The 27,392-nt window shown below is 53.4% G+C and overlaps 1 protein-coding gene across 6 annotated transcripts in view; it reads left to right on the top strand.

Annotated features, from left to right (window-relative positions):
- Positions 1–27,392, top strand: part of MSI2 (musashi RNA binding protein 2) — a 389,166-nt gene that overhangs the window by 328,401 nt on the left and 33,373 nt on the right. For 5 of the 6 annotated variants that reach the window (XM_073879573.1, XM_073879572.1, XM_073879574.1 and 2 more), the window contains exon 10: positions 9,576–9,650. In XM_073879573.1, coding sequence (XP_073735674.1) covers positions 9,576–9,650 — 75 coding nt within the window. Of the gene's footprint in view, positions 1–9,575; positions 9,651–13,299; positions 14,778–27,392 lie in introns of those variants that run through there. The other variant, XM_025851476.2, reaches the window with a different exon arrangement.

The following is a 27,392-nucleotide window of genomic DNA, read 5'->3' as shown; positions in this document are numbered from 1 at the left end:
AGATAGATAGATAGATAGATAGATAGATAGATAGATAGATAGATAGATAGATAGATAGATGGTTGGATGGATGGATAATCATCTTGTCCCATGCCTGGCTCATAGGGGGTACTTGATATTATTTTATCTCCTCTCTAGTCCCTTCTTCGGAAGGAGAAAAAGGCAGCCCTCTGCCTCACACCTCTCTACTGGCGGGGTGTTCTGAATGACCTGAGGACTCCTGACTGGCTTCACCCATGTGGGCTGAGGCTCCATTTTCTAAAACTTGGGAGAGGAAAGGAAGTAAAGAGGGTGGGCTATAATCCTGTCTATTTAAATGATTAACATTTTTCTCTCGGGATATCAGAATTTGCATTTAAATGGATGTTTTAAATGGCCTGTTTTACTCTTTATTTGCCAAAAAAAAAAAAAAGATGAAAGACAAAGTGTGTTTTGTTCTGAAGAAAAATGATCTCTCCTGGCTTTTAGAGGAATTAAGTTGCATATTATGCCCCTTCCTTAAAGGTATCTCTGTCCATCCTGCGTAGATAATTGAAAATCTTGCCGCTGAAATGGCATGAAAAATGGAGAAAGCAGAGAAGAGGCGTAATGGTGTGGGTCGCAACAATAATTAGAAATTTCAAGGCGGGAGAGCGGTATTTTAGTGCGAGTTATTGTGTGTCGGGAAAATACTAATTAAATGGGATAAATGGTAGTTAATGGTAAAATTCCATTCAGGCACATGATCTGTCTGGTTTTAATGGATTTTCATTCGGTTTGGCAATGAGTCCCCCTTCTATATTGTTTGATCAGCTCTTTTATGTATTTTCAGATTTGCAGTTCTTTAAATCATTCCTGGCTCCATTTGAAATGTATGAAACTTTTCTTGGTGTTACACGTTCTTAAAAAGAATTGTATCTATTTTGTCTGAGGAAATAACAAGGGCCAGTAAAGTTAGTTTGAGGAACTTTGAGAAATGGAAAGAGATGCCACGAGAATCCTAAAAGTGGCGGAAATGTTATTACTTCTTCTGGAATTAATGTTTTAGGTTTAATTGAGTTTCATTGAAAATTCCTATTTACTTCTTTAAGCATTGGCCAAATGATTGTAACGCTGATCTGGAAGCAGAAACACGAGAATAGATAAGAAAATGTTTTCAAAAGAAAAAGGAGAAAAGACTAGTTTGACCAGATAGCAGAACATGGCACAAAGCTACAGCAATGAAATAGTGTGGTATATAGGAATGCACCTGTTGGGAGAAAAAGTGAAGGCACCTAAACTAAACGTATTTCTATGTAAGAGTGTAATTATTATAAAGAAGTTACTTTTAAAAATCAGTGGGAGGGTGTCTGACTCTTAATTTCGGCTCAGGTCATGATCTCAGGGTCGTGAGATCGAGCCCCACGTCGGGCTCTGCACTGAGCGTGGAGCCTGCTTGAGATTCTCTCTCTCCCTCTCCCCCTCCCCCCACCCCTGCTCATGCTCTCTCTAATAAAATAAAATAAATAAAAATGAGTGGGAATTGGGCACCTGGGTGTCTCAGTTGGTTAAGCGACTGCCTTCGACTCAGGTCATGATCCTGAAGTCCCGGGTTCAAGTCCCGCATCGGGCTCCCTGCTGAGCAGGGAGTCTGCTTCTCCCTCTGACCCTCCCCCCTCTCATGCTCTCTCTATCTCATTCTGTCTCTCAAATAAATAAATAAAATATTTTTTTAAAAAATCAGTGGGAATTATCTCCTGATTGACTATGAGACACTTGTCTACCCCTTGCTTCAAAAGTAATTTGTATGTGGTCTTTACCATATGTTATATACCAAGAGAAGTTCCAAATGAATTAATAGTTGTAAATTCTTAAAATCAAATTTTAAAAGAGTTGCCTCCTGCCGGTTTTTGGAGTCTTGAATTTTAAACGGTGAGTATAAAGGTCCTGGGGCATAAAATGGGAACCTTCTTAGGATCAGATCTTCAGGAAGTGCCGCTGCCTTTAGGAGTCTAACTTGATGCCCTTGGCAGGCTGGGAAGAATGACCTGTTTTCTTCAGGGGGAAGCAGAGGTATACAGCGAAGCCAGCTTGTTCATGTCAGTTGCCAGAGAGCAAAGGTGCAGCAGTTCTGTTCGCCCCAGTCTGCAAGCAAGGGCCGGGGGCCCACATCTCTACAGACACCCAAGCTCGGGTCCCTGAACAGAGGGCACCCAGTGGTTTCATAATGGGAGCCAAGGCAGGGAGGCTTTGTTGAATGCAGGAGGTGCTCACCGGCAGTCGGCTTTGAGCACCTGCTTGCTGCGTGCGTGCCCTGCCCTGGGCTGGCACGGGGAGACAGTGCTTGACAAGGCGGATGTGGTCCCTGCCCTCTGGAGCTTGTGGTCTAGTGAGTGTGATAACAGCTAACAGCTAATCCTACGGACAGCTAGTTAGTCATAATAGAGTTTGGGGGTGCTTTAAGAGCACATCATGAAGAGTGGAAATTAGACTGAGGAATCAGGGAATACCTCCCTGAGGAGGTGACCTGTTCGCCATGCTAAGAAGGATGCCCAAGCTCAGAGTGATCCAGACAGGACTAGCCTTGCAAGGCGAGGATCCTAGTGAGGAACACTGAGAGCCCCCTGGCCTGGCTGAGGGGCCAGGTTCCCGTAGGGCCTGTGTGAGGAGGAGTGCTGGGCTCAGAGCCTCCAGGATGGGCTCTGACCCCGGCTGGTGGTAGGCAAACCCGCGTGGTCCGTGCGTTTCTCCAGGTGCCATCCTGTTGGCTCCTGTTTATTGAGGGAGGGATATGTGATGAATGGCGGGTGCTTACTCCTCTGCCCCCGCTTTTTCCCTGTCTCTCATGGTTGAAGTCATGACTTCTCTGAGCTGCAGTAAAGAAGTAATTGTTGGTTAAAAATGTTGTGGTGAATCTGTTAGTCCTTGAGTGAGAACCTCCCCCTCCCCCTCCCACTGACACCCCTGCTGCTTAAGGCTTTTGCCTTTGGCCCATGTAGCTCTGTTGAGACTGCCACCAGGCAGAACCCCCAGACCTCAGCCAGCCCCACTCATATCACAGAGGCTTTCCTCCTCCTCTGGTCAAGCAGAGAGCCCTTGAGATGGAATTGATGGTGTCAGGCCAGCTTCCCCCAAGGTAGGGGCTGTGTAAGCCAGTGGGTTGGGACTTCAGGACCAGGGGATCTGGATTCCTCGCCCCCTGAGCTGCATGACTTGGGACAAGTGCCAACAGCTCTGTCCTTCAGTTACCCCATCCTTAGAGAGGGATGTGGGACACTCTCACTTCATGGGGCTGTTGAGGATCAATGAAACCATCTTGTGCCTCGCCAGCGCTGTATTTCGTCAAATCCAAGGTGCTGTGGGTGGTGAAATGCATCTTTGTACAAACATTCAGAAAGAAAAATACAGATGCTGTTAATTAAACTGGACCAAGGCTTTCTTACCACAATGACTTGTGAGATAGAGCTCCTTTCAGAGACATTAAGATGTGAAAAAAGTGTATGTCTTCTGATCAACAAAACACAGTAGGATATACTCAAACTGGGAGCTCTTCTTAGTAAAGCCGTGGGGAGCCCGAGGCATTCCCACCCGAGCAAGTGCCCAACACCCTTCCATGGGGCATCCCTTCCTGCCAGCGGCCAGGAACACAGCCGGACCTGCAGGTGTGGCTTGCACTGTGGCATCTGCCGCCTTCTCCGTTGAGACCCCTAGGCCAAGGAGTTGGATCATCTTTGAGTTTCTGTGATCTGTGCGCTGGGCTCCAGGCCTCATCAGCCGCCGGGCCTCCTGAGTCCCCAGCCACGGTGGTGAGGTCCTTCAGGCACCTGCTGAGACGGGCCTCCCGAGAGCTCCCAAAATATGCCCCCAGCCAGGAACCAGTTCAGCCCGAGGTCCAGGCAGAGAAGGGGTGAAGCGGGCACAGCACCCAGGGAACCCAACACACAGTCTCAAGGCCTGGCTGGCCTCTCACCTCCTCAGCCACACTGGAGACTCCTGACGCTGCCCTCGGCTTCTCCCATTGGCCGAGCCTGGCATCCTGGGCCTCTAGATACTCTGGGCGAGTAGAGTGCCATCTGCTATGTTGAGACCGAAGCCCTTGCTTCTTGCTTCTTCCCTCTAAAATGGTCGCACTGAGCAGCATCTGATCCTTTCCTAGGTTGGGGATGGCCTCACATGTCCCCACAAGTCACCTAGGTCACCCCGTCCGTGGTGCATATCTGTCCTGGAATCGCCACCATCACCCGTCACCTGTCCATGTCATCACCGCTGTCATCATCAGCCACAGTTTGGTTGATGAACTCGGCGCAGAACAACGTTTGTTAAAAGTTCATTAATGAAATAAAGGTTTAGTGCTGTAAATTTTTGTTGTCGGAAGAGCAGAAAAATGTCTAACACTTGGACAGGTTTTTCGAAGTGAGACTATACACCATTAAAGCTTTTCAGTCCATTCTCACAACAAGTGTTTCCCAAGTACCTACTAATGGCCAGGCACTGTTCTAGGCACTGAGGATGCCTCAGAGCATCTCAGGGAGCTGACGTTCTAGTGAGACAGCAGATACGCTGGTCTGTAAATGACTTGGAAACTGTGAAACTAATTTTTAAATATCCCTTAAGATTTTTTCCATACTTTGGGGAGGTCTCGTCAAAGGGAGGCTGACAAGCGTATAGTTACACAGTTATGTTTGCTTGATCTCTCTTGATGTGGCTGCATCCATCCTTGGGAGGAAACCTACAGCTGTTTTGGTTTTAGCTTTCACAGCCTTTGACAGAGTCATAGAATAATCAGCCCACTTGGGAATTCCTTAAAAAAGAATGTAGGAGAGAAGAGGAGGGGGTCTCCTCAGACCAGCTCTCCCAACCTTCGAGCTAAACAAAACGAAAATCAGCGAAGACCCTTGGAAAGGTCTTTCTGCAGCCCTTCAGACTTTGTTCTGCTGTCTCGTGCCCTAGACTCTCTGGTTTTTCTTCATGAAAGTGGACTCAATAAAAGCAAATGTGATTATTGTTGATATATTTTATTCCTTTTGGGCCTACTCTGCCCTCAGCCACTTAATCCTACTGCCTCTAACTGTCTTGACCTGGCTGGGCACACACTACTGAACATGCTTGATACCACTGGTAGAGAAATACCTCATTGCTGAGGCCTTGAAGGAAAGCTTCGCCCCGCGGGCCCGGAAATAGTGCAACTCTGTAGACCAGCTGAAGAAAGCCTGCGGCATTCTTACCAGTGCTCCTACTGAGAAGTCCCTGTGAAGTCTTGACCCAGTGTTTCCCAACACTAAACCCCTCTGAAATGAAAGCAAATTAAAAAAAAAAAAAAAAAAAACAGCATCTAGAAGAGATGAGGATCTATAATCTGCTGGTGTGCACTAACAGATGAAAAGGAGATTGGCTGGTATGTAGAGCTGCATGTCTAGACTCATTTGTAATTTCAACGGGGATTTGTCTTTCCCCAAAATATCTGTTGAGGTCGTTCCTAAGGAGGTCTCCATTTGTTCAGCTGTTTCCTGGTGGACAGAGGAAACTCAAAATTCAGCTCTTCAGTTTCCTTCTAGGACAACACAGTGCACCAGCACTTTCTGTGGTGGTAGAAAGGGCCTCTGTCTGTGCTGCCCAAGATGGTAGCCACTAGCTAATGTGGCTACTGAGCATTTAAGATGTGGCTTATACTACTGAGGAACTGGGGTTTTCATCATAGTTTAGACTTAAATTTAAATTGGACAACATAAGCCTAAAGATGCTCCTATGGCTCGGAATGACTCTGGGGTCCGAGCATCTGAGTAGACTTTGGCCTTCACGTCCCAGCCTGGGAAGGGCTCTGGGCACTAGGTGTTATATCTGGATGCATCCCTCATGGAGCCAACATGGCGCGCCGGGCAGTGCTCTGCATACCACGTGGCATATATGTCACACTCTGGCAGGTCCCTGGATAAACAGCCCTTGTCTCTTGTCCTTTCAATTCGGGGTCCTGGTGGGAGCAATTTTCCATGACTGAGTAGCTGAGTCACAGAGCCCGGGAGAGGATGAGTCATGTGCCCACCTAGAATGCAAACATGTTTCAGGGTTAGAGCCAGCATCTCCTAGAGTTGGAGCAAAGATCGAGAACCAGGATTCTGAGAACTCTGCCAGCATCCCCAAAAGGGGGCCCTGAAATGATCTGACTGGCAAATTTGAGTAGTTGTTGATTTCTGAGTTCCTTTTTTTTTTTTCCCACAACGGAAAGCCTATCTGCCAGAAAGGTGGTCATCCAGGCAGCAGGCTTAGTTTTTCCTTTAGTGACAAGAGATAATTACTGTGGGATTGATCAGGCGTCCAGAGTACTGGAGCACATAAATTGGGCAGTGGCCAGTGCGGGCGGGGCCCAGCTACTAATGGAAGCGGCGGCTGGGTCATCTCGCTGTAATATGGCTTGATGGAGCATTCACATCGGTCTGCTGTAATGTGCTATTGATATGCAGCCAGCCAATTTCCCTGTGTGGTTGGGGCTGGGAGCCGTTGGAGCAGAGCTGGGCTGCACAGCAGTAAATGAAGAGGAAAATTGAAGTAATGTTGTATTATAAATTTATGATTTCATCTGCCTGACCCAGAGGATGTTCGTGATGGGGGCTGGAGATCAGATCCCCCACTCCGGCAGATGCCAAATTCTCGTCTTTGTTGTGCAGGAGACAATATTGACATGTCCAGGAAGATTGGGGTGAGGCCCCAAATTGGGGTGAACTCGACCATGCTTGTCTTCCTTCTTGTCGAAGACTGTCGTGTGCCAGGAAGAAGGTGGCCGGAGTCAGGGAGGGGCTGGGCGTCCCACCCGCTCCCCACCCCACCTGCCCCGAGGGAGGCTTGAAGGTGACCCATGGGCCTACACTTATGCTGTCAGATTCAAATATTTCAGACCCCTAGTGCTGAAGTTAGAAGCAAAGGAGTCATTTTTCACCGGGAAAGGCCCTAGGCAGCGGTGATTTGGCTGTTTGCATATAATCCGTTTATCAATAGTGTTGAAATAATGGTTTAAGAAATCTAGTCATGAAAGATCTGATTTGAGAGTGGGTGATTAATTCGGAAGAGAACTGAGCTGGCCAGCCATGAAATAAATACCAAGGGAGAAGCCAGTGTGCGTGCATCCACGTAAGACCTCTTGCGCTCCCCCCCTTCCTCTCCGTCCCTCTGTCCCTCTCTTTCCCCACCGGGGGGCCAGAGCTGAGCGTCACCCTTGGATAGCCTGCCCCTCGGCAGGCAGAGCAAAGCCGTGCAGTCATCCCGCTTGTGTGGGCAGCCCTGTGCCAGGGAGACCCCGAGCACCGGGAGATAGCGCACCCGGAAGGAGCAGGCGCAGGGCACTTTTGACGTGGAAACGGGTCAGTCGGCCAGTGAGTTGTGACTGCTCGTTTGGAAAGGCTCTGGCCAAACGGGAAGGGAAGGGAGGCACGGGGAGTCTCAGTCGAGAATGCTGTAAGGGACCCACAGAGCTTTGTACAGATGGCAAGACTCAAGCTGTCAGAGGACGAGGAAGACCCCCCCACCAAAGGGCATGGCCTTGGGCCAGAGGCAAGCCTGGACCCCAAGACTCCTGACACCCACAAGAGCAAGCCTCTCTTCTCGGTCCAATGACAGATCCACTGGTCAAGCGGAGGCTGTGACACAAACACACATGGGCAGGTGAGGAAAGGTGGGTCCCATCTCTGGCCCTCTAAGGCATACGAGCTCTATGAACAGGCAGCAGGAAGACCTGCCAACGCGAACACACAATGCCCGAGGGCACCCGAGATGGAACTGCGTGAATGATCCTGTTCCGTTAGCCCTCACCGCAGGTCAGAAAATGCTTGCGACACACCCACGTGCACTCGGGACGCGGGTGATGAGACCCCAGAGCCCATATTTGGGGGGTGTCCGTGGCTGTCTCAAGCTGCTGCCCTTGTGGCTGGAGCGCAGGAAGGCTCTGACAGACCCCACCCATCAAAGCCACTCTCTACCAGCATCTTGGTGGCAAGCCACGGAAACAACTCTGGCTGCTGCAAGCCAAAAAGGAGATGACTGGAAGGGGCTCGTCAGCGCATGGAGTTGCCGAGAAGGCTGGAAAATAGGCAGTAACTGGGGAGGTGGGTGGTCAGCCACAGCCATGACCCAGGGACAGCCTAGGAATGACCTGGTCGAGGGGTGGTCCCCTGTTGCCACCACTGTGTGCTGGGCTCATGCTAAAGGCACCAGAATAAATTCTGAATCACTGTCTCCTCCTCTGCCCCACTAGCCTCAGCAGTGGATCCAAGGAGGACTTCCCTGGGCCAAACCCAGGTTCACAACCTACTTTCCCGCTGCCTGGCTCAGAGAGAGCAGGAGGGGGCCCTCTTCTGCTTCCAGGATGGGAGGCAGGCCTCTCTCTAAGACTCAAACTCAGAGGAGGGATTCAGGGACTGGGCAGCCAAGAAACAACCACAAATACCCACCTCGGAAGTCAAAGCAAAAGTCCGGCTGTTGGTGGTGCTTGGGTGGTTGGTGATAGTGGTGGCGGGAGGTTGGCCGTGGAGGTATGTGAAGAGCATGAATGTACTGGGACTCCCACACACCGAGTGGACAGAGGCAACGTGAGCCTGGTGGGATGGGAACAAGGGGGACCCATGGGTCCCCTGGGGCTGGCAGAATCGGTCCAAGAGGGCTACACACTGGCCTTCTCTGTCACCTGAGCCAAGAGGCAGGGACATAAATGGTGAAGTAGCCTGAGCGAGCACAATGCAGGGTGGAGAGCCAAGGGACTGCTCACTGGGGGTTTCATACTAGATCACAGAGGGCCACACCGGGAGCAGAACATGCCAGAGTTTCCTCATGCCCAGCCCAGCAGCCATTTCCACAGGCAGCCCACGGTTAACGGATCACCCCCTGGGTTATCTGCTGAGATCATGTGGAAAATACGCTCACTGTGAAGCACCCGTTAGTTACCATGTGTGGCGTGAGGCTTCTGGGTTTGGGCCATGCTTCCTGGAGCACATGTTAATCCAAGCAGTCCCTCGTTGCCGGGGCGGGTGGGGGGAGGGCGCTTGGGAAGATGCTGGCACCCTGTGGAGTACCTGTGCTTGGACGCAGGCCCCCCGGAACCCTGCCTCTCCTGGGCCAGGGCTCATTAAGCCCAGTGGTTTTCTACAAGCGCAAGGTCAGCCCTGAGTTTTGCCCCACAACTCTGACCCCTGAGTGCTCCCGCTTTGTCTGCTGCGGGCACCTCTGTCTGCTGCCTCGGGAGGAGGCATTACAAGGACTTTAATCTCCTACTGTCAATAGCTTTAAGGTAAAGTACATTCAGAGTAAGCTCTCCAAATGTCAGAGCCAGGCACAGGCCCTCTGTTTGGTGCTAACGCGTGGCATTTACTCTGCAGGTTCCAGAAAGTGCGTGGGCTTTGGGGGGGGTCCTCTCTGCCCAAATATAGGTTAATTACCAGCAGGCTGACAGCAGTGCCCCCAGCCACAGGAGAGAGGGGACCCGAGCCCTGGGTAAAGACCCTCACGGGAGATGAATCATTTTGTGCGGGAAAATAACCCAGGCTGTCCTCACTTCTGCCCTCCCTGGGATTTCACCCCAGGGCTGAGGCAGCAGCTGTACTAATGCCCCTGTGATCTTTCTCTCTGTGTTCAAGGCTACCCCAACTTCGTGGCAACCTATGGCCGCGGCTACCCTGGATTTGCTCCTAGCTATGGCTATCAGTTCCCAGGTGAGTGTCTTTGTCTCCCGGGGCTTTGGAAGCACAGGAGATGGGCTGCATTGGAGGGGAGGCGGGAGGACCCCTAAAGAGAACACAGCTCGTACACATATGCATTCAGAAATGACCTGTAGGTGCCGAAGTTCAAATCCACTGAACTCCGGGGGCAGGATGCAGCTCAATGTCTGATTAACCGAAGTACCGCCTCCGTGCCGGGTATTTGAGAGTGGCAGCTTTCGGGGGAAGGGAAAGAGCTGAGTCAGGAGCCCTCCCTCTGCCCCCCCTTCTTTGTTTGGAGCCTGTTACAGGTTCTCTCACTGGACCGGACTCCTACCCTCTGCTTTCCTCATCCCCCGTCTCCCTTCCGGTCTTCCTCCCTCCCCTCCTCCAGCTCTGCCTGGCGGCCCTGGCTTGGACACCCTTCTGTGTGTAACTGTGGTGTGCCGTTGGGGTTTGGGTTTGCTGTCCTGGGTCGGGGTGTAGATTCACCCTCCCCTGCATGTAGGCGTCAGAGACTTGAGGCAGAGCCCACAACAATGCCCACTTTCGTGCCCAGGCTGCCGCAGCTCCCACATAGCTGGGGGGCCTGGGGCCCCCACCTGAGGTGGCAGCAAGGGCAGGCATGGTCTTACAGGGTTGGGGGGAAGGGTGCTGAAGGAAGCCATGTTGATAGGGCTTTACTTGTCCCCTGAAGGGGTGAGTCAGCCTTTCCCAAACATGGAGTAGAGACAAGAATATATCGGGGTACAGGGGTGCTTGGGGGTGTGTGTGTACAGAGGACAGCTGGAGTTCCTAGAAAAGGCATTAGGAATGGCGTTTTGTCCTCTTGGGTTCTCTGCTGAGGAAGGAGGCTCCCTCGGAAGCTGGGTTTCCAGCAGTTTCATTCCTGGTTGATCATCCTGCCTGGACCCAGAGGCCTTGGAGGCCCAGGGAGCATAGGCATGGCCCTTAGAGGATCCTGTCCTGAAGCCAGGGAGGAGGGCCAGGGAGAGGTGCGTGAGGGTCTCACCCAGTGTTTGCACACCTCCGACTGAGTGTTGGGGTGGGGTAAGGGTGACTCAACAGGAAGCCAGGAAGCATTTGGGGCACTTAGAGCCATGCCCGGTGGAGGACAGATCCTCCATCAGCGACGGAAGCCCCAGGCTCTTTCCCATGGCCACAGCAGGTCACCCAGTATCTCTGGGCCTCATCTCTGTCTTCTGTAAACAGGGGGTTTGGGCAGGATAGTCCCTGGGGTCTGTGCACCCTTCCGATTGTGGGAGTGAGGGGTAGGGGAGGCAGATACAGTAGCAGCTGTTCCAGATGGGGGAGTGTGAGTGGGGGAGACTCCCCCATGAGCGTGTCCCCTGGAGCCAGTGTCTGCAAGGGGGGGGGTGGCTCTTGAAGCAGGGAAGTGGGCACTACAACCAGAGAAGTCTGCCCCTCCAGTAGGTTTTCCCATGTACAGATGGGGACCCCAAGGCCTAGAGAGGTAGAAAACCCTGTTCCAGGGCTCATTAGCAGCAAGGAGCAGCGCTGCGATTTAGACCCAGGTGGTCTGGCTCTTAACTCCCATGTTCCTCTCTCTAGCGTCCTTCTGTCCAGGACGATCCCACTAACCACACATAGCTACTATAATTTAGATTTAAATGAAAATGAAGTAAAATGAGAATTCCAGTTTCTCCGTCACACTAGCCACGCTTCACTTAGCAGCCACATATGGCTAGTGGCTACTGTTAGCACAGCCTGTAGAACATTTCTACAAAAGTTCTGTTGGAAGGCACCATTCTGGAGCATAAGGGGGGGGTGCATGGTCCACACACATACATGCGTGCGTACACACTGTCCCTCCCAGGGAGGCCTGGCTTGTCATCAGCCCTACTCATTTCTTGCCCGTCCTCCTCGGCCCAGAAGCTGGTGGTAGTTTTAGGAAAGCCTTTCATCTCCTTCCCTCCCCTGGCTTCCTCACCAGGGTACAAGAAGACATGTAGGCTCCCGTCCTGCCTCGCTGAGAGCACCATACCACTCTGCACACCTGGTGTGGCTTTGCCTGCCTTCACAATCAGGTTGCCATTGCCCCCTCAGTGCAGTACTAGTCCCAGGCAGGGAGAGTTGGGGGATCCTAACATGGAATAATTTGGGGGGTGACAAAATGGATTCCATGCTAAGGGCTCTGTCTCAGGGATCTGTGTTTTAGGATCTGTCCTCCGCAGACATGTATGCAAGACAGAGATACAAAAGTGACCGACCAAGGCTGGGTAGGATGAGATAGTCTCCCAGCTGTGCCCAGCCCTTCAGCTTTAGCCAAGGCTTTGGGAACAGAGCAGGAGTGTGAGGGACCTGGTGTGGGCTAGGAGTGACCGTGTCCAGGGTCTGTTTGTCACGGTCACTAGCTCCTGCAGCTCAACGACGTCAGCTGGATTTGATTAGGGCAGGAATGGGGCGTTAAAATGTCTGGACAGGGGCTCCCTGACCCGTGGGACATGGCTGTTCTCTCCTCCCCCAGCCATCAGATTCTCCATTCCACATCCTTCCAGTTCTCACCTTGAAGGTCTCTTGTATGTCCTCACCGATGGCCACAAAGAGGCTGTCGATGGCCACAAGAGTGAGGCCACGTGCTGTTAGGGAGGGTCCGTGTGTGGAATAGCCCCAGGCCGTGAAGGGGGTGGCCCAATGGCTGGACCTGGCTGCCACTCTGTCCGCTGTCCCCAAGCAGTCCCCCATGGTATTCCAGTCACGAGCTCATGACGTGGTGGCTCCCCTCAAAAACCAAACTTGAGCCTGCCTGGAGCCTCCAGCCCGGGCCAGGGTCTCCGAGTCAGGGGAGCTTTGGAACATTCTGACATCCATCTCTTGCCCCGTGCCAGTGAGGAGTGTTTTGGAGGGTCTGGTGAGGAGGAGGTTGGGGTGGAGAGGGACGGCCCGGCAGAGGGTGGCCCAAATCTGCCCTCTGCTCACCCTGTCCGGTTGACTTCTCCCTGCACCCTGGGGTCCTGTGAGCCAGTGACATCGGCACAGCTGTCCCCACCAAACTGCCCTGAGGTTTCTCTGTGATCTTTCTTTTCCGCCTCCTCACCATGTACCACTTCACCCACGCCCCACCCCCAGGCCCTCACAGTGTGTGTGGACGCCGTACCCCTCCCAGCCCCTCTCTGGACCCATCCTAGTGGGGCAGTGTGAGCACTAGCCAGGACGCCCCCGAGAGCTGCTCAGGTTCTTCATCCTGTGTGTGTTCACTCACAGACCGTGGACCCGGGGTCCCCTGTCAGGGCACAGGGCCCTGCGTTTCCCCTGCACAGGCCCTCTCTGTGAATACCCACCTCCTCTCCTGGGCCGCACAGCTGAGGCGAACCAGTGCCCACCTCTGCCCACCCTTAGGGTTCGATGCGATTAAATGAGATGCTCCAATAAAGAGGGCTCGACATCTATGGATAATTGTTAGAGTGAGGTGTAGTTCTTTTCTAGAAAGAATGAAGGATGACCCACCACTTATGGAAGTGGTTCCTACTTCCCAGGCCCAGGTGTCCACTGCCGTGCACCCCCATCCTGCCCCCCCCAGGATCAATACTGGGGCTCAAATAATTATGATCCTCATTGGTGGCCTCCCGTTTCCTCTCTCCCCCCCCCCCCCGGACTCATTTCAGTTTAATCTGTTAATTTCTGTTCTTATTTCACTTTGCAGACTATTTGCCGATTTCACAAGACATAATTTTTATCAACTAGCTCTTAAGAGAGGCATAACACATTGGGGTTTGCTACCATTACTAGAGAGAGGACACAGTCCCGGCCGGGGCCACCCCAGCTGCTCTCAGTGTCCACTGAGGCTGTCCTAGCTGCCTGTTTGAACGAATGTTCTTTTTCTCATTTTTAATTCTTGGAAAAGACTCATGTCCTCATTGCTTCTCAATTTAAAAAAAAAATTTTTTTTCCTTCTACAGTCCCCTCCCATTTTGCTTCTTGTACACACTGTGAACGTCCCTCCACCCCACCCCACCCCACCCCACCCCCACCCCCACCTGGAATGTAACGGGGCCAGAGGGAAACTTCTCACAAACTTTGTAGAGCCTCCTCAGGGGAATCCAGGAAACAGACATCAGATTATTTTAAATAGCAACCAAATAAGCTTCTTGGGGCATTTCATGGAGTGAGCTTTTAGCGCTGGTGGCCCACAGGCGTTGGGGATGTGTGACTTGGAGCACCTGTGTCCTGGGGTGGACAGTACCAACAGTGAACGAACACACACACACACACATGCACGCGCGCGCGCACACACACACACCTGTTCTGTAAATACTAATGTGAAAAACGTCATCTGGAAGAAAAACTATATCTGGAAAACCATCATGATCTGGTTATGTTTGTGTTTGGGGGCCAGTCCCTCCGTGGCCGTTAACCATAAAAATGAGTACACGTGACCTTGAGAAGGGCCGGTGTCGTTACTGGGGCACTGCTACATCTCAGGCACCGTGGCCACAGACCCACGCCAGGCCCCTCCTTCCCCAGCACCCCGTCCACACTGGCCTTGCAGTCACTGCTGGGATCAGGGCCTCTGGGCCCGCCAGGGTAGCAGAGGACAGAACACACGGGGCCGATCCAGATCGGGCTGGCACCCCTGATGATCAGTCACTATGAGAAGGCCTTGCTTTTCCCATGGTCCCAAGCCCCTCCACTCCCCCGTTTGAAATAGCCACACGGGCTTGGATTCGTGAAGTACAGCTCAGCAGCCACCCCCTTGTTTACGTTCATAGTTTGTGAGAAGTGACCCGCGTGCTTCCACTGGATGCATTTGATGTGAGCAAATCCATCTGTTCGAATGTCACTGTCCTTGAGACCCAACCAGTGTGGTTTTGCTCATCTCATTAAAGATGCTTGATGTAATCGTTGGTTAGTTTCCTGTTATTTTCCCGCAGGCTTTTTCATGAGTGCTATTTTTTTTTAACAGTTCTTTATGGCTACCCCCCCACCCCCACTTTTATTTTGTTCTGCTATGAATTGCTTTGCTTTGGCGAACTTGTCCTAGTATGCTCACCTCACCCACGTTTTAACCATTGTGAATTTTCTTCATCTCTGTAAATAGTTCATCTGTGCTTCTCCTAATGACGTTTTATTTTTTTCCCCTTGTAAGCGACTGAGGTAGAAAAATAAATTGTTTACCACGGACATGCTGTGTGCTGCTGTCTCTTAGCCTGACAGTGTCCTGTTCTCGCTCCGGGGGAGGTGAATGCTAGACTAAATAACTGGTCCCCATAACAGCCTAGCGCAGTCTGTGAAAGCACGCGGACTCCCCCTGGCTTCTGCCTGTCCCCAGCCCTCCCTGCTGCCTCACGTCCCCCGCACTTGCTCGGGGTGGTCCTGTCCTTGAGCAGAGGGGCAGAGCATCTGCGTGCAGCAGCTGCGTGGTCCACCCCCGTGCCCCTTGTCTGCCATCACTCTTGCCCCCCCGGGGAAGATGCCACTGGAACATCTGGAGCCCCTCTCACATCTGTGCACCAGGTGTGCGTGAGCTCGTGCTCATGCTTGTGCACGCTGGCTGACGTGCAGTTTGCCCATGGTTTGCCTCGCTGACTCCCCTGAACGGTGCAGGTTGGGGGAGGCTCCGGCGTTGCTAGACGTGAAGCTAGAAGGACCTCATTCCCAGGTCCCCCACTTGGCCATGTAGTACCATGTGACCTGGAGGGAGTGATGTAGCCCTTTCAGCCCTGGGAATAATAAGAGTGCCTCGGTAGGTTGTTACAACTAAGTAGGATAATGGGCACGTGTCAGCGTGCCTTGTACATTGGTAAATGCTGTGCAGCTAGAAGTTTTAGAAATCGTGTTCTTATTATGCCGCTCTCCAGAGTGGTTGTCTCTTCCTCGTCAACCTCAGTGGAGCTGCCTATTGGTGGCTCTGCTTATCAGTGAAAGAAACGTTATAGGATCCGCCAAGTGAAGCCAGAGAAGTGCCGGGACTTCTTTCCCACCCTCATGCCCCACCCTTGCTCCTCCATCCCTCCCCATTTACTCATGGTCAGGCACTTGATTAGGTACCAGCTCTCTGGACATGAATGAGACTCCCTCCTTCAAGGTGCTCATAGTCCAGCTGGGGGAGAGAGAGCCACTCATCAGACCCACTGACCATCATGAGACAAGTGCTTAGCTAGAAAGAGGTGATGGCTCTTTGCTACAAGGGGACAACGGTGGCTGCTTGTCCAGCTTAGGGTGCTGTCAGGAACAGCCCCGTAGAGAAGGTGACATCAGAGCTGGCTCTTGCAAAGTCAAATAAAATCAGCTATGTAAAGAAGGCAAGGAAATATATCCCAGGCAGAGAAAGAAAGAACACACAAAAGTAAGAAAACACAAAGTAGTGATGACCTAAACAAAATAAGAATTTGTTTCTCTCTCTCATGTAAAAGAAGCCTTTGGTTTTGGTTTCACAGTATTAGAGGTCTGGGTTTCTTTTATCTTCATGCTCTTATTCTCTTCAACATAAGACTCTACCTCATAGTCTAAGGAGGCTGCCCAAGCTCCGGCCATTCCATACTCATCCCAGAAGAGCACATCTCTTCCCTTTAATACTACTTCTCAGAAGTCAAGTGGGGCACTCTGCTTACATCCCATTGATCAGACTTTACTTACTCACATGACCAGTTTTAGCTGCAAGGGATCCTCAGAAATGTCTTTATTTCAGGTAACCACATACCAGCTAAAAACGGGATTTTGTACTAAGGAAGAAAACTGGAGTATATACGGGATAATAATAAAAGTAGAATAGTGCAGGATACTTGGGAATCTGCCACAAACCTGAGAGAGGAAGCCACACAAGTCTCACGGGTTATGCAGACTTCAGAGTACGGGCAGCCTGCAGGAGCGGTTTGGGGTGGAGGTGAGGGTGTGGAGGCCGAGGCTAAAGAGGGTGGCAGGGCTGAGTCATGGTGGGCTTGTGAGTCAGATTCAGCAATCGAGATTTGATCCCAAAAGCAAAAAGAAAGCCCTTAGGGGATTTTAAGTAGAGGAGCAATGTGATTCGATTGACAAAGTGAGTCAGAGAGGTGGGGGGCCAGTGGAGAAACCACAGGGAGACCTCTGTTCCCTTCCTCTTGCACCTTCACTTCTCTCCCCTCCCCTCTGCCTCACTCTCTCTTGGCTCCATTTCTCTCCCTGCCTCAGGCTGGCTGGTGGCCCTGCAGGGTCCTTCAGCTGCACTGGGGACCAACCAGGTTGGTGTCCCATAGCTCAGTGCTCCCACCTCCCTCCTAGGATGGTTCGTGAGGGAGCAGCCAGGCAATGCACCTTCCAGGTGGGGACACCCTGGGGCTCTGGTTCTGGAAGTTCCAGTGTGTGCTTCTACCTCTCCAGCGATAGAAAACAGGTTTCATCTCGGGTGCGGATATTGACTGATGGCTACTGGCCGCCTGGAGAACTGGCTTCCAAGCAATTTTGAGGCCAGGTCCTCGCTCAGCAGAAAGAGGGGCTGTGATTGGTTAGCGATGCCTGCAGGGTTGTTGGACCTGGGACTCATGCCCACTCACCACAGATTTCGCTTTCCTTATTTGGCTAATGATGGTTCTTGGGTGCTGGAGGATATTCGGTCACTCTAGAAGACGGCCATTCTGTTTCACACAGAGGGAGGTGGGTGTGGTCTGAGGAGAGGTGCAGGGCTCAGGGACACCCCGTCCCCTCTGGAGGAGAAGGCTCGGTAGGGGCTGTGGCAAGGTCAGCTCTGGTCAGGTCCAGCTGGTCTGAGCAAATACACAGGCTTAGTGGTCGGTCTTGTCCTGAAGGCCATGGCTTGAATGTGGAAAGCAGGGTGCAGAGAGCCCACGGTCTCGGGGAAGGAGTTTGCCATAAACCAGATGACTGGGGAGAGTGGCCTTGGCCATGGGGAATGGGCTGCTTCCTGAACCGGCTCACACCCAACCTTGTCAGTTCGGTCCGGCTTATGACATCTTGTGAGGTGTTCAGAGACACTGTCGGCTGCCACCCCACAGGCCTAGGATCTTGCCTGGGTGGGTCACCTGGACCACTGTGGGGAAACAACTCCAGAGCCCTTCCATCCAGGATTCTTCCTGCCCCCACCTCGGCCAATCTTGAACTGCTAAGACGAGGTGGTTGGCTTCCCAGCCATGGAACCTCAGGCCCATGTGCCCCGGGTGCCCATAGCGAGATGTTTCGGTTCTATAAACAAACACTCCCGTGTAAAGAAGGCCCCTCGCGATGAGACAGTCCTGCAGCACTCACGCTTGTCTGCAGGCATTACGCCCTTCACAGATAGGATGGGGCAGATTTTAAATCACAAGCTAGCTCCCCCTATGGCCAGCCCACTCTCGGCACCCCACCCCACCCCCCTCCCCCCCACCCCCACCCTGGGGCCTTATCCTCTGTTTGCATGTGAAAGGCAAGCTCAGTACTGGGAAGTGGTCTGCAGCTCCGGAAGAAGACCCAGAGGGGAGATGCCGCCCCAGCCCCGACTCCTGGCTGACGGCCATGGGGGGCCGCCATGGGGGGGGCCGTGCGTGGGCTTCACCACCGCGCCCTCCCTCCGCATGGGGACCCAGATGCTGACGCTGTTCCCAGATGAAAGCAGAGCGCAGGGCCTAATAGGCACTTAATAAATGTTTGCGGAAATGAATTGGAGCGATCTGAATTGACATGAATTGCGGGTTTCACTTTCCATCAGCTTTCCGTGCCTCTTGAAGCTCCTCAGCATAAATAAAGGGAAATGTAACTAAAGGAGCTCTCAGCTCCCCACGCGAAAGCCTGGAGCACTGTGTTCTCCCAGGGTGAAGTCCAGAGACCCAGTGCTTGCCCCCAGCTTGCTGGGAGAGTAAGGCCTCCTCTGGGCCTCTGTGTCCCCATCTGTCAGATGGGGCTATCGATCCTTGCCCTGCTCCCTTTCCTCACGTTAAGAGGGGCGGGCACTGGGATCAGGCATGATCTAGTGCTTGGGGAAAGGGAGGGTGGTGTCTGAGGAGGAGGAGACCCTGCAGGGGCAGCATGAGGGAGGCTGCGGGCCTGGCTTCCTCCCTCCTTCTCCTGGGAGCTGAGTGCCGCGCCCACCGACCCCAATTCCTCTCGCACTGCTGCCCTTGCTCCGCTGCCACCTCCCGGGGTACCCGTACCCCCAGGCTCACAAAGCCCCGCTCGGCCTGCCAGCTCAAATGGGATCACCTTGCTTCAAGCCCTTCAGGTTTCATTTCCATCAGCAAAAGCACGTGAAAGCCTGCCACTCACACCACAAAACAACCACAAAATATTGAGTGTGAAATTACAGGCAGGTGGCAGTGGCAGGCCATCCTGAGGGATGGGCAGTTCATGCCGTCCACAGCAGCCAAGGACAAACCAGAAGGCAAAGATGCGGCCCCCAAGCCCTCCTCCTCCCCCGACTGAAAAGAAGGAGCCGGGTCCTGCCCAGAGACGCCCCAGAGTTCAGGTCAGCTCGGATCCCCTGCCCCTGAGAGATCCCAACCAGTGGGGTCACTCCCTCTCCTCCCTGTGCCTTCAGTTTTGAGGGCGGGGGCACGGGCACATTTTCTGCAGTGTAATGGAAAGGGTCATCAGGGCCAGCCCCGGGGCTGGGTCCTCTGCGGGCATAGGGATGCTGAGCAAGCAGGTGAGTGATCCGAGGAGGTCAGAGCCTGGAGGACGTCCCCCATGTGGCCAGATGTGTTCCTAGGCGGTCTGACTGGTGTGCAGAGTGAGCATGGGGGAGGGAGTTGGGACTTTGCTTGGAAGGCTCTCAGGAAGGGGTGGTACCTGAACTGGGTTTTGAAGTGCAAATAGAATTTCATCAGGCAGCTGGTGAGGGAAGGATATTCCCTATCCAGGGACCAGCAGGTTAAAGGCACAAAAGTGTCATATGTCTTCCTCCCTTGCATTCCTGCCTCTGTTCATTGTGACACCCCCCACCCCCCGCCCCTGCCCCCGGGCAGATGCTGTGCCTTTACCTGGGCCAGGACAGCTGGAGAACAGACTTTGTCATGGGGAAGCCAGGGAATGAATTTGTGGGCCAGAGATGCTGTCCCCACTTCTCCTGGGTGGCTGTTCCCGGTCAAGGCCTTTGTGGATACCACTGAGCCAGCCTCACGCACCCTGGATGCTAGCTGCCGGGGTTGGCTTCTTTGAAGGAGAGCCTTGCCCAAAAGCACTCACTCGTCAGGGAGAGGAGAGCACAGCCTGCTGATGCCCCACGGAGGCCCTGCTGCCCTGCCCTGAGCCTGAGTGGGTGTTCAGCTGGTCCCAGGGCACCCCTGGCGTTTCAGGGGAGGGTGTAGGGCCAGTGCCACAGCTGTCTTAGTGTTCCGTGTTCAGGACCTCTGCAGGCTTTCTTCATCTGGTCTCTGATACCAGCCTTGAGCAAGCTAGGATTCAGGTAAGGTTAGGAGCAGGAAGAGACACCTTCTCCCCCCCCCCCTTGCACCCCCCCCCCCACCCTCCTCCATCTCTCCATCCCTTACACATCCAGCGCATAGTTACTAAGCACCTGCCATGTCACAGGCCCTGCCCTCGGTCTGGGGACATGGTGCTGAACTAGAGGGACGTGCTGTTGCCTTTATAGGGTATTTGTTGGAGGCAGAGAGAAGAGAGCACACTCCACTGCGATGGAAGGACCCAGAGAGGCTCGTCTAGCCAGGGCCTTCCTAGAGGAGCTGTGAGGACCAAGAGGGCAGCCAATCCAGCTGCCAACATGAGCACCAGAGCTCCAGGAGCCACGTCCACACCTGTGGGCATGACATCACGGGGCCATGTCCCTCCCTGAGCCCCTGTGAGCCCCCTGCCTCCCACCCTCACGTTATCCCACCAAAGTTAGCGCTTGCACTTCAGATAAAACCTACCCTTATCACTCACAAGCAAATTATAAATGTTATCTAGGAAAGCCCTTTGGATGTGGAATGTCATGTAAATTAATAGGATTTTAGAATAGGAAGCCTCCAAAGGGAGTTCTCAGCTCCACTACTGTTATTACCTTGGGCAATAATAATAAAAATAGAAATAAAAGTTATTATCCCGCTTACCGACGGCTTGCCGCGTGCCAGATAACTGTGCTGAGCACCCAGTGCCTTCTCGCTGAATGTCAGGGCGGCCCTCCCGGGCAGCGCCGTCACCCATATTTTCAAAGGAGCAGAAGGAGCTGGGGACGGAAGTTCTGTCACTTGTCCTGGGTCACAAGTGTAGGAGATGGCATTTTACCCCCTTGCTGTAATCACTCTCCTAGCGGTTCCCTGGAACCGCTCTGGCCCTGGAGTCCGTCTGTTAAATGGGCCTAGCGGGGTCTTCCTTGCAGAGCTGTGGGGCAGCTCACGGAGGGGACCCGGGCCTCTCTAGGAAGGGCCCGGCTGGAGGGGACTTTCTGGGTCCTTGGCTGTGGAAAGCACCACCGTGGCAGCTGTGTTATTCTCTGGGGTGTGAGGACTGTTTTCTTAGTGTCTAGGCCATGTTCTTTTACTGTACAGGTGAGGAAACAGGCGCAGAGAAGTTTCTGCCATTTGCCCTCGGGCTGGCATGCAGGTGGTATGCCGTGCTGTTAAAAATGTCAAACATGTCTGTGCCAGTTGCTAGATAACAGCTGCCCTGTGCCCCCCAGGGCGTCTCCCTCGCCACCCCAGGCTCCCCACCAAGACTCCCTGACCATCCCATGGTCCACCAACCCCAGTGATGCCCAGTACAGCAGTGGTCTGCCATTCAACGCCAGAAATGGCCTATCTCGGGACACAGAAAGGGGGGGGGTCTACATTTTACGTCGGAGGCGGGGCAGAGGGAGTTGAGATCACAGATGTCAGTTTACTCACGGAGCTGGTGATAGGGCCAGGATGGGCACCTGGAGTCTTTTAGCAAGAAGTCTTGGGGCGCTCAAGGCTTGAGTGTTTCCTGTCCGGGTCCATAGAGGTGGGTGCCACAGGGGTGCTGTTTGGAACTGTGCTGGGGCAGAGCCATTGCAAAGGCCCATATAGAATGAAGCTGGGGGGCAAGGTAGGCGTGGTGAAGAGGCGCAAAGAGACTTGAGGTCATTTAGATTTAAATGGATCAGCATGAGACCCTGTGGGGAGGAAGCAGAATTTTGACTCAGCATCTGAAATTTTGGAAACCCGGAGAAGTGTGAAAAGCCATGTGAACAGCAAGCTCTAGAAGGACCAATAGTCAGACCACGTTTGTCAGGACACCCATTAGTGGTAGGTGCAGAGATTGCAGTGTTTGGGGGCGGGGAGGGACTCTCTCTCATGCAAGGAGAAACTCTCAGAATAGTTGCTGATGTGTCCCTCGAAACAACAGTCTGGAATGCCTTCACTTGAAGGTCTTGGTCTTTGGTCTCAGAGACGGGCGGGTGTTCTTTCTGTGGGCAAGCGGGTAACCCTGGGTTATCCAGGGCCACAGACTGCTGGCCCGGAGCATCGGGGGCTGGTTCGGGAATGAACTCCCTGCGGCCGTCCTCATTCTTGAGGTCTTGCTGGAGAGAGAGTGTGATGTGGAACAGAGCGTCCTTGTAGGGCCAGCAGGGGAGCCGAAGCACGTGTCCTGTGTCAGCCACTCGTGGTGCTGGCCCCCTCTTGGAGCAGAATTTGGGGTAGCCACACCCAGGGCTGGAGCTCGGCTGTGAGAAGACCCTAAAGCAGACGCGGGCCTGATTACAAACTAGATGGGTCTGTGGTAGAGCCCTCCCTTCTCCCTGGCAGAGTGAGCTGTAGCTCCCTTTGATCCAAGGCCCTGCTTCTTTTGGCCAGTTTCCTCTCCTGACCACCGTGCTTAAAACAGTGCCTGGCATTTCGTAGGTGCTCAGTAAATATTTATGGAAAGGGTAAGGGTCTGGAGATGGGGAAGGTTCGAACATAGCTTCCCTGCAGAAGTTCTGGGTCAGAGAGATGCTGTGGCCCCAGCTCTCTACCTGTGGGGGGATGGGAAGGCCCAGGGAGGAGGAGGCTGGCCAGAGCCCCCAGGTGGAGCTCTCAGCTCCCTTTCTCCCAGAAGAGCCCCAGCCCCCAAGCAAGCAGTGCCCAAAGTGTGTTCTCAGTTCTCGTCCTGCACCCCTCGACCGCACGCTCTGAGCTGGGAGCCAGGCCTGGGTTGAGACCAAGGCTCCTTCCTGAGTTTCATTATCCGGCACCAGGAAGATGGGAAGCCACAAAGCTTCACGGGGTCGGGGGGGGGGCGGGTAGGGCTGCCCCCCACACTGGGTGGGGGGCGTGGGTGGGTGGGGGGGGGGCAGTCGCCCCCCTGCTGGTGCTCGGGGACATGGTGATGGCAGGCACTCTGTTGTGCTCCCTGAGCCCCTCTGATTTGGAAGGAATCTGCAGGCAGACAGACAGCTTTCACTGCTGGCCGGGCACCCTGAGTCTGTGCTTGCCTCTCCTGGGAATTTTCTTGTCGTTTCCAAAGGATGCTCCCTGACTTGGGTTTTCATGCTTCCACAAACGCTTTCATCCAAAAAGAAGCTCTGTGACAACCAGACTGTAAAACCTCTCAAAGGTTTGATGTGCGGTGTACCTTCCCTTTATCCCCATTGCAACATCTGCAGAGAAAATTAAGCTAAACAGCAATTGCATTGAGTTATTTGGGACGAGTTTTGTGCCATCCCTCTGTTCTAGGTGCCAACATCCTTAGGGCTCTTGACCCGGGAGTCTCTCACTTCCGTTAGGCAACTGGGAGGACCCAGGACCAGGCATGAGCTGCACACCCTTCCCCTGCCTGTGCCCAGACAGGCAGGCCTGGCCTGTTCTCATTGGCCCCTCTGCCTTCCACACCACACTGTCTCCAGCACCTCTGCCCCAGTAGGGGCCCCAGCCCTCTCCTGGGGGTGGGGGAGAGGGTGTCCATGAGAATGGCACTATTGGTATCCTTAGGGAATGTCAGGCTTGCTCCTAAAAAGGTGTGTGGAAATCAGATTCCTAGTTTGAACGGCAGGAACTCGGGTTTTGTTTTTTTCTTTTTTTCAATGGACACATACCAGCTTTCTTCAGAGCAGAATTTTACAGTTGGATCATGAACATGTGCCCCTTTGGTTATCCATTGTCCCACCTCTTCAGGCCCTCTCTTCTGATCTGGATCCCCTAGGTCGTCCTGCAAAAATGCACCATCCACCCTCCCCCCACCCCCGCCCTGCACCCCCGGGCATCCGCCACTCTGTCTCTCTGCACAAAGCTACACCAGGCAGGCCTGCCCAGGAGGTGGGCAGGGCCCTGGGCCAGTCAGATGACAGATGGGAGCATTTTCTAAACTCTTTCAGGGCGTATTTCCTACATTCTGGGGGACGATTTCTTCTTTGGATTGCTTCTTTTTGAGTGTTTGGATTCAGTGAAGCAACGTTGGGTTTAGCCAAGAATGTTGGAACCATCGAAAGAAAATGCTGGTGGGGGAGATGCAGGACGTGTTGGGGAAGGGGGTGGAGAGTGCTTTGAGCAGACACAACAGAGGAGAAATTGCTTTCATAATGGACCCTTCGGGATGGGAACGCACACTACAAGAGAGTGTTTTATAAAGGTTCCCCTCAAAGTCGCAGCCTGTTGGAGCCATCAGGAAGCTCCGAATTGTCTCATCTCCTCTTCCTGTGAGAGGCACAGAAGCCCACGGATTTCTCCAAGGTCACAGAAATAAGCAGTGACTGCCAGGACTGTGTCCCTGCAGCCCATTCCGAGGCTAGCCTCTTTTCAAGCCCGACAGGGAAGAGGATGCAGAGAAAGAGGTACCTAACCCGACACCCCACAGCTGATAGGACGGAGGCACCATTCAGTGTTGACTACAAGCTAAGGCTTCCTCTAAGTCAGAGATTCTCTGCCTCCACGGTGCATCAGAAGCATCTGGAAGGCCTTTAAAAGCTAGAGATGCGGGCCTCCCCGATTCTTAGTGTGTTGTGAAAGCCCCCCCTCCCCCCACCCCCCGGCCAGGCTAGAGACCCGCTACTCTGAATGGAGGCCCTGCTGTGGGTCTCCGTGAGACATGGTCCCAAGAAGGAGAGTCACTGCCGGATCGTCGGCAGGGCCTTCCTTCCCACAAGGAAGCAGAGTGATGGACTTGTGCAGATGTGCAGCACCTTTGAACTTTTTAAAATTTTTGAGAGCCTTTCAACCAAAGGTTCTTGCCCTTGGCTGTATATTGGGATCACCCAGGAAGCAGTTAAAAGTCCCACTGCCCAGGCTGCAGCCCAAACCAGCTAAATCAGATTCTCTGCGGGGTGGGACCCAGGCCTCAGGCTTTACCAAGCTTCCCCGGGTGGTCCAGGGAGCGACAGGGGTGGGGACCAGCACGGGAGACAGAGCAGGGTGCTCTTAGGGGCTATCACCCGGCCCCCTCCGCTGGTTCATTACACTTCTGTAGGCATTTGAGTTTGTGTACCTCCCCCTCCCTCCCCCCGCCCCAGGTTGGAGGGTCGCCTGAGGAGAGGCAGCTACGTGTGCAGGTGACTCCCAGCTCTGGCTCTCAGGAACCACCTCAGGACATCCTGACCAGCAGCAGCTGATGCTCCATCTTCTTTGGGGCAGACTCTGCACTAGCCCTTAAGTGGGACATGGGGCTCAGTCCCTGCCCAGAAGAATTTGTCACCCAGCAAGAGAAGTAAGATGTGCATATCAAAATAACTGCTCCGTGGAGGCAGAAACCCGTGCGTGCCACGGAAGCAGTCAGAAGGAGGTCCTAGGAACCTTAGTGTCCTAGGAGTCTCAAAAAAATCTAAAGTGCCATTGACTTCTAATTTGCCATCAAGTTTCTCACAGCTCGGAGAAGTCCAGAAAAGCATCTCATTCACGGTCAGTGGGATGGTGACAGCTTTTACTTAGATGAGTTACGAACCCCAGAGGTGTGGTCGTGCCAACCCCAGAGACACCGCTTTCCAGGGACGGAGACTTGGGTTTGTCATCCTTTTACATCAGGAAGACCAGTTCATACAGGGTCAGAGGTGAGGGGACCATAGAGGTCCTCTGGCCTCACATCCCTACAGCAGACAACGAGCTTGTTACTCAGGGTCCAGAGCAGGGAAGCATCATGCCCAAGTTACACAGCAAGGCCTGGGCAACGGGATAGAGGCTGGCCTTTGAGCACGGTGATCCTTCTGTTCTCCCATCTGAGGGCCAGAGGAGCTGCAGACTAGCGAGACTGGGTCTTTGGGTTTGACTGCCATTAAATAAGGCATGGCACCTGCTCGTGCCTGGAGTTCTAGCATCAGCATTATTCTCTTGTTCTCAGGCACCCTCTTTCTGCATGCAGCGTTCTCGAACAGGAGGAGCAGACCTCATTCCTAACACCCAAGTTCCCAGGTGGGCAACCTGAGTCCCCAGGCCCTGAGATTTTATCAGCAAAACATTTTTCTCTTTGCTGCCTCAGTTACTACTAAGAAACAGGGAGTATTAGACAGGAGGGTCATGCCAGCTGGCTTGGCCCAGTCGTTGTTAGAGCTGAACAGAATACGTACTCAGATCTTGAGCTAGGGAACTTTAGCTCCACTAAAATGACATTAGGAGGCTGAGACAGTATGAAGGATTACAGGCCACTGTTATGGGTAAAAAATTCCAGCCTCCTGTGTGCTTATGATTATCTGACCTTGTGACCCCTCATGGGGAAAGCGGGAGAGTCCTGTCTTAAAGGCAGAGTTGATGACTGGACAGGCCTCATCAGAATGACACCTAACGTTCATTTATGCTTACTCCCTGGCAGGAATTCATCTGAGCATTTTGTGTGTATTAATCCTGCACTAATATCATCGCCTCCTTTACAGATGGGGACATCAAGGCACAGAAAGGTTAAGCAACTTGCCCAAAGTCACACAGCTAGTAAATGGCTGAGCCAGGATTTGAACCCAAGATTTGTGCTCACCTGTCTCATAAGAGCCTCTGCCCACATTCCCAGCAGCAGAGAGGAAATGGTCATCTATTCTGGGCAGTGAGTGGGGTGCTAGGACAGCCATGGGCACTCAGGGGCCAGGGGCTCTGCCATGTATCTCTGCTTGGGCCTCAGCCCCAGCAAGAAGCCTGAGCCCTGTCAGACCTTCTGCCTAATCCCTCCAAGGTCTTCTCCTGAGTACCCCCAACCGGGGCAGTTCTCTCCTCGGCAGCCCGGACCCCCTCTCCCTTCAAAAATAAAATGAGAGGTTTCCCGGACAGTGAGACCGCCATAGATGACCCCTGGCTCCTCGGAGCCTGGGGAGAAATGCTGAAAACAGGACCACTAGGCAAGTCTGGAAGGCTTCTTCTCCCTGCACCCCCAGCTCTTCCAGGTCCAGGTCCAGGTCCAGCCCAGGAGGGCTCATCTCCACCACGGTCCCTGGGGTGGGGTCTCCTGCTGTCCTAGAGACAGGCTGTTCTCCGTCAGGACTCCATCCTAGCTTTAGGCCAGGGTCACTGTGCTGCTTTGGCCTCTGACAGCCCCTGGCTGGGCAACCTCACCTCACCACACACACATGCATGCACACACCCCCCTTTCTTGGATCTGTGTTAGCCCCTGGGGGTCCCCTGGTAATAGTGTCGGGCTTATCCGCCAGGTCATCTGAAGAATATATGTGGGGTGAGCAGTGCAGCTGAACGGCCTAAGAGGACGGGAGGGGGATGGCAGGGAGCTGGGGAAGCGGTCTGGGACAGATTCCCACCGAGGCTGGGCTGGGCCATGGGGCTGTGGTCCTGGTGTTTCAGATGCAGTCACTGTGAGGGCTGTGGGCTCCCTGCTCTGGGGTGGGGGACAGACTGAGCTCTTCTCCCCCGGCCTCTTCTCAGACCTGTCAGTCTGCTCAACCCTGCTTGATGGTTGAGACGAAATTCCAGCCCTTAGCGGTGTCTGATGCTCAGTCTCCAGCAGAAACCTTTATCTGAGATTAAGGATAAT

This window comes from Callorhinus ursinus, unplaced genomic scaffold (genome assembly GCF_003265705.2).
Source record: "Callorhinus ursinus isolate GAN/ISIS: 27379988/994484 unplaced genomic scaffold, GSC_fseal_2.0 scaffold34, whole genome shotgun sequence".
NCBI classification, from domain to species: domain Eukaryota; kingdom Metazoa; phylum Chordata; class Mammalia; order Carnivora; family Otariidae; genus Callorhinus; species Callorhinus ursinus.
This window is presented reverse-complemented; position numbering and strand designations above follow the sequence as displayed.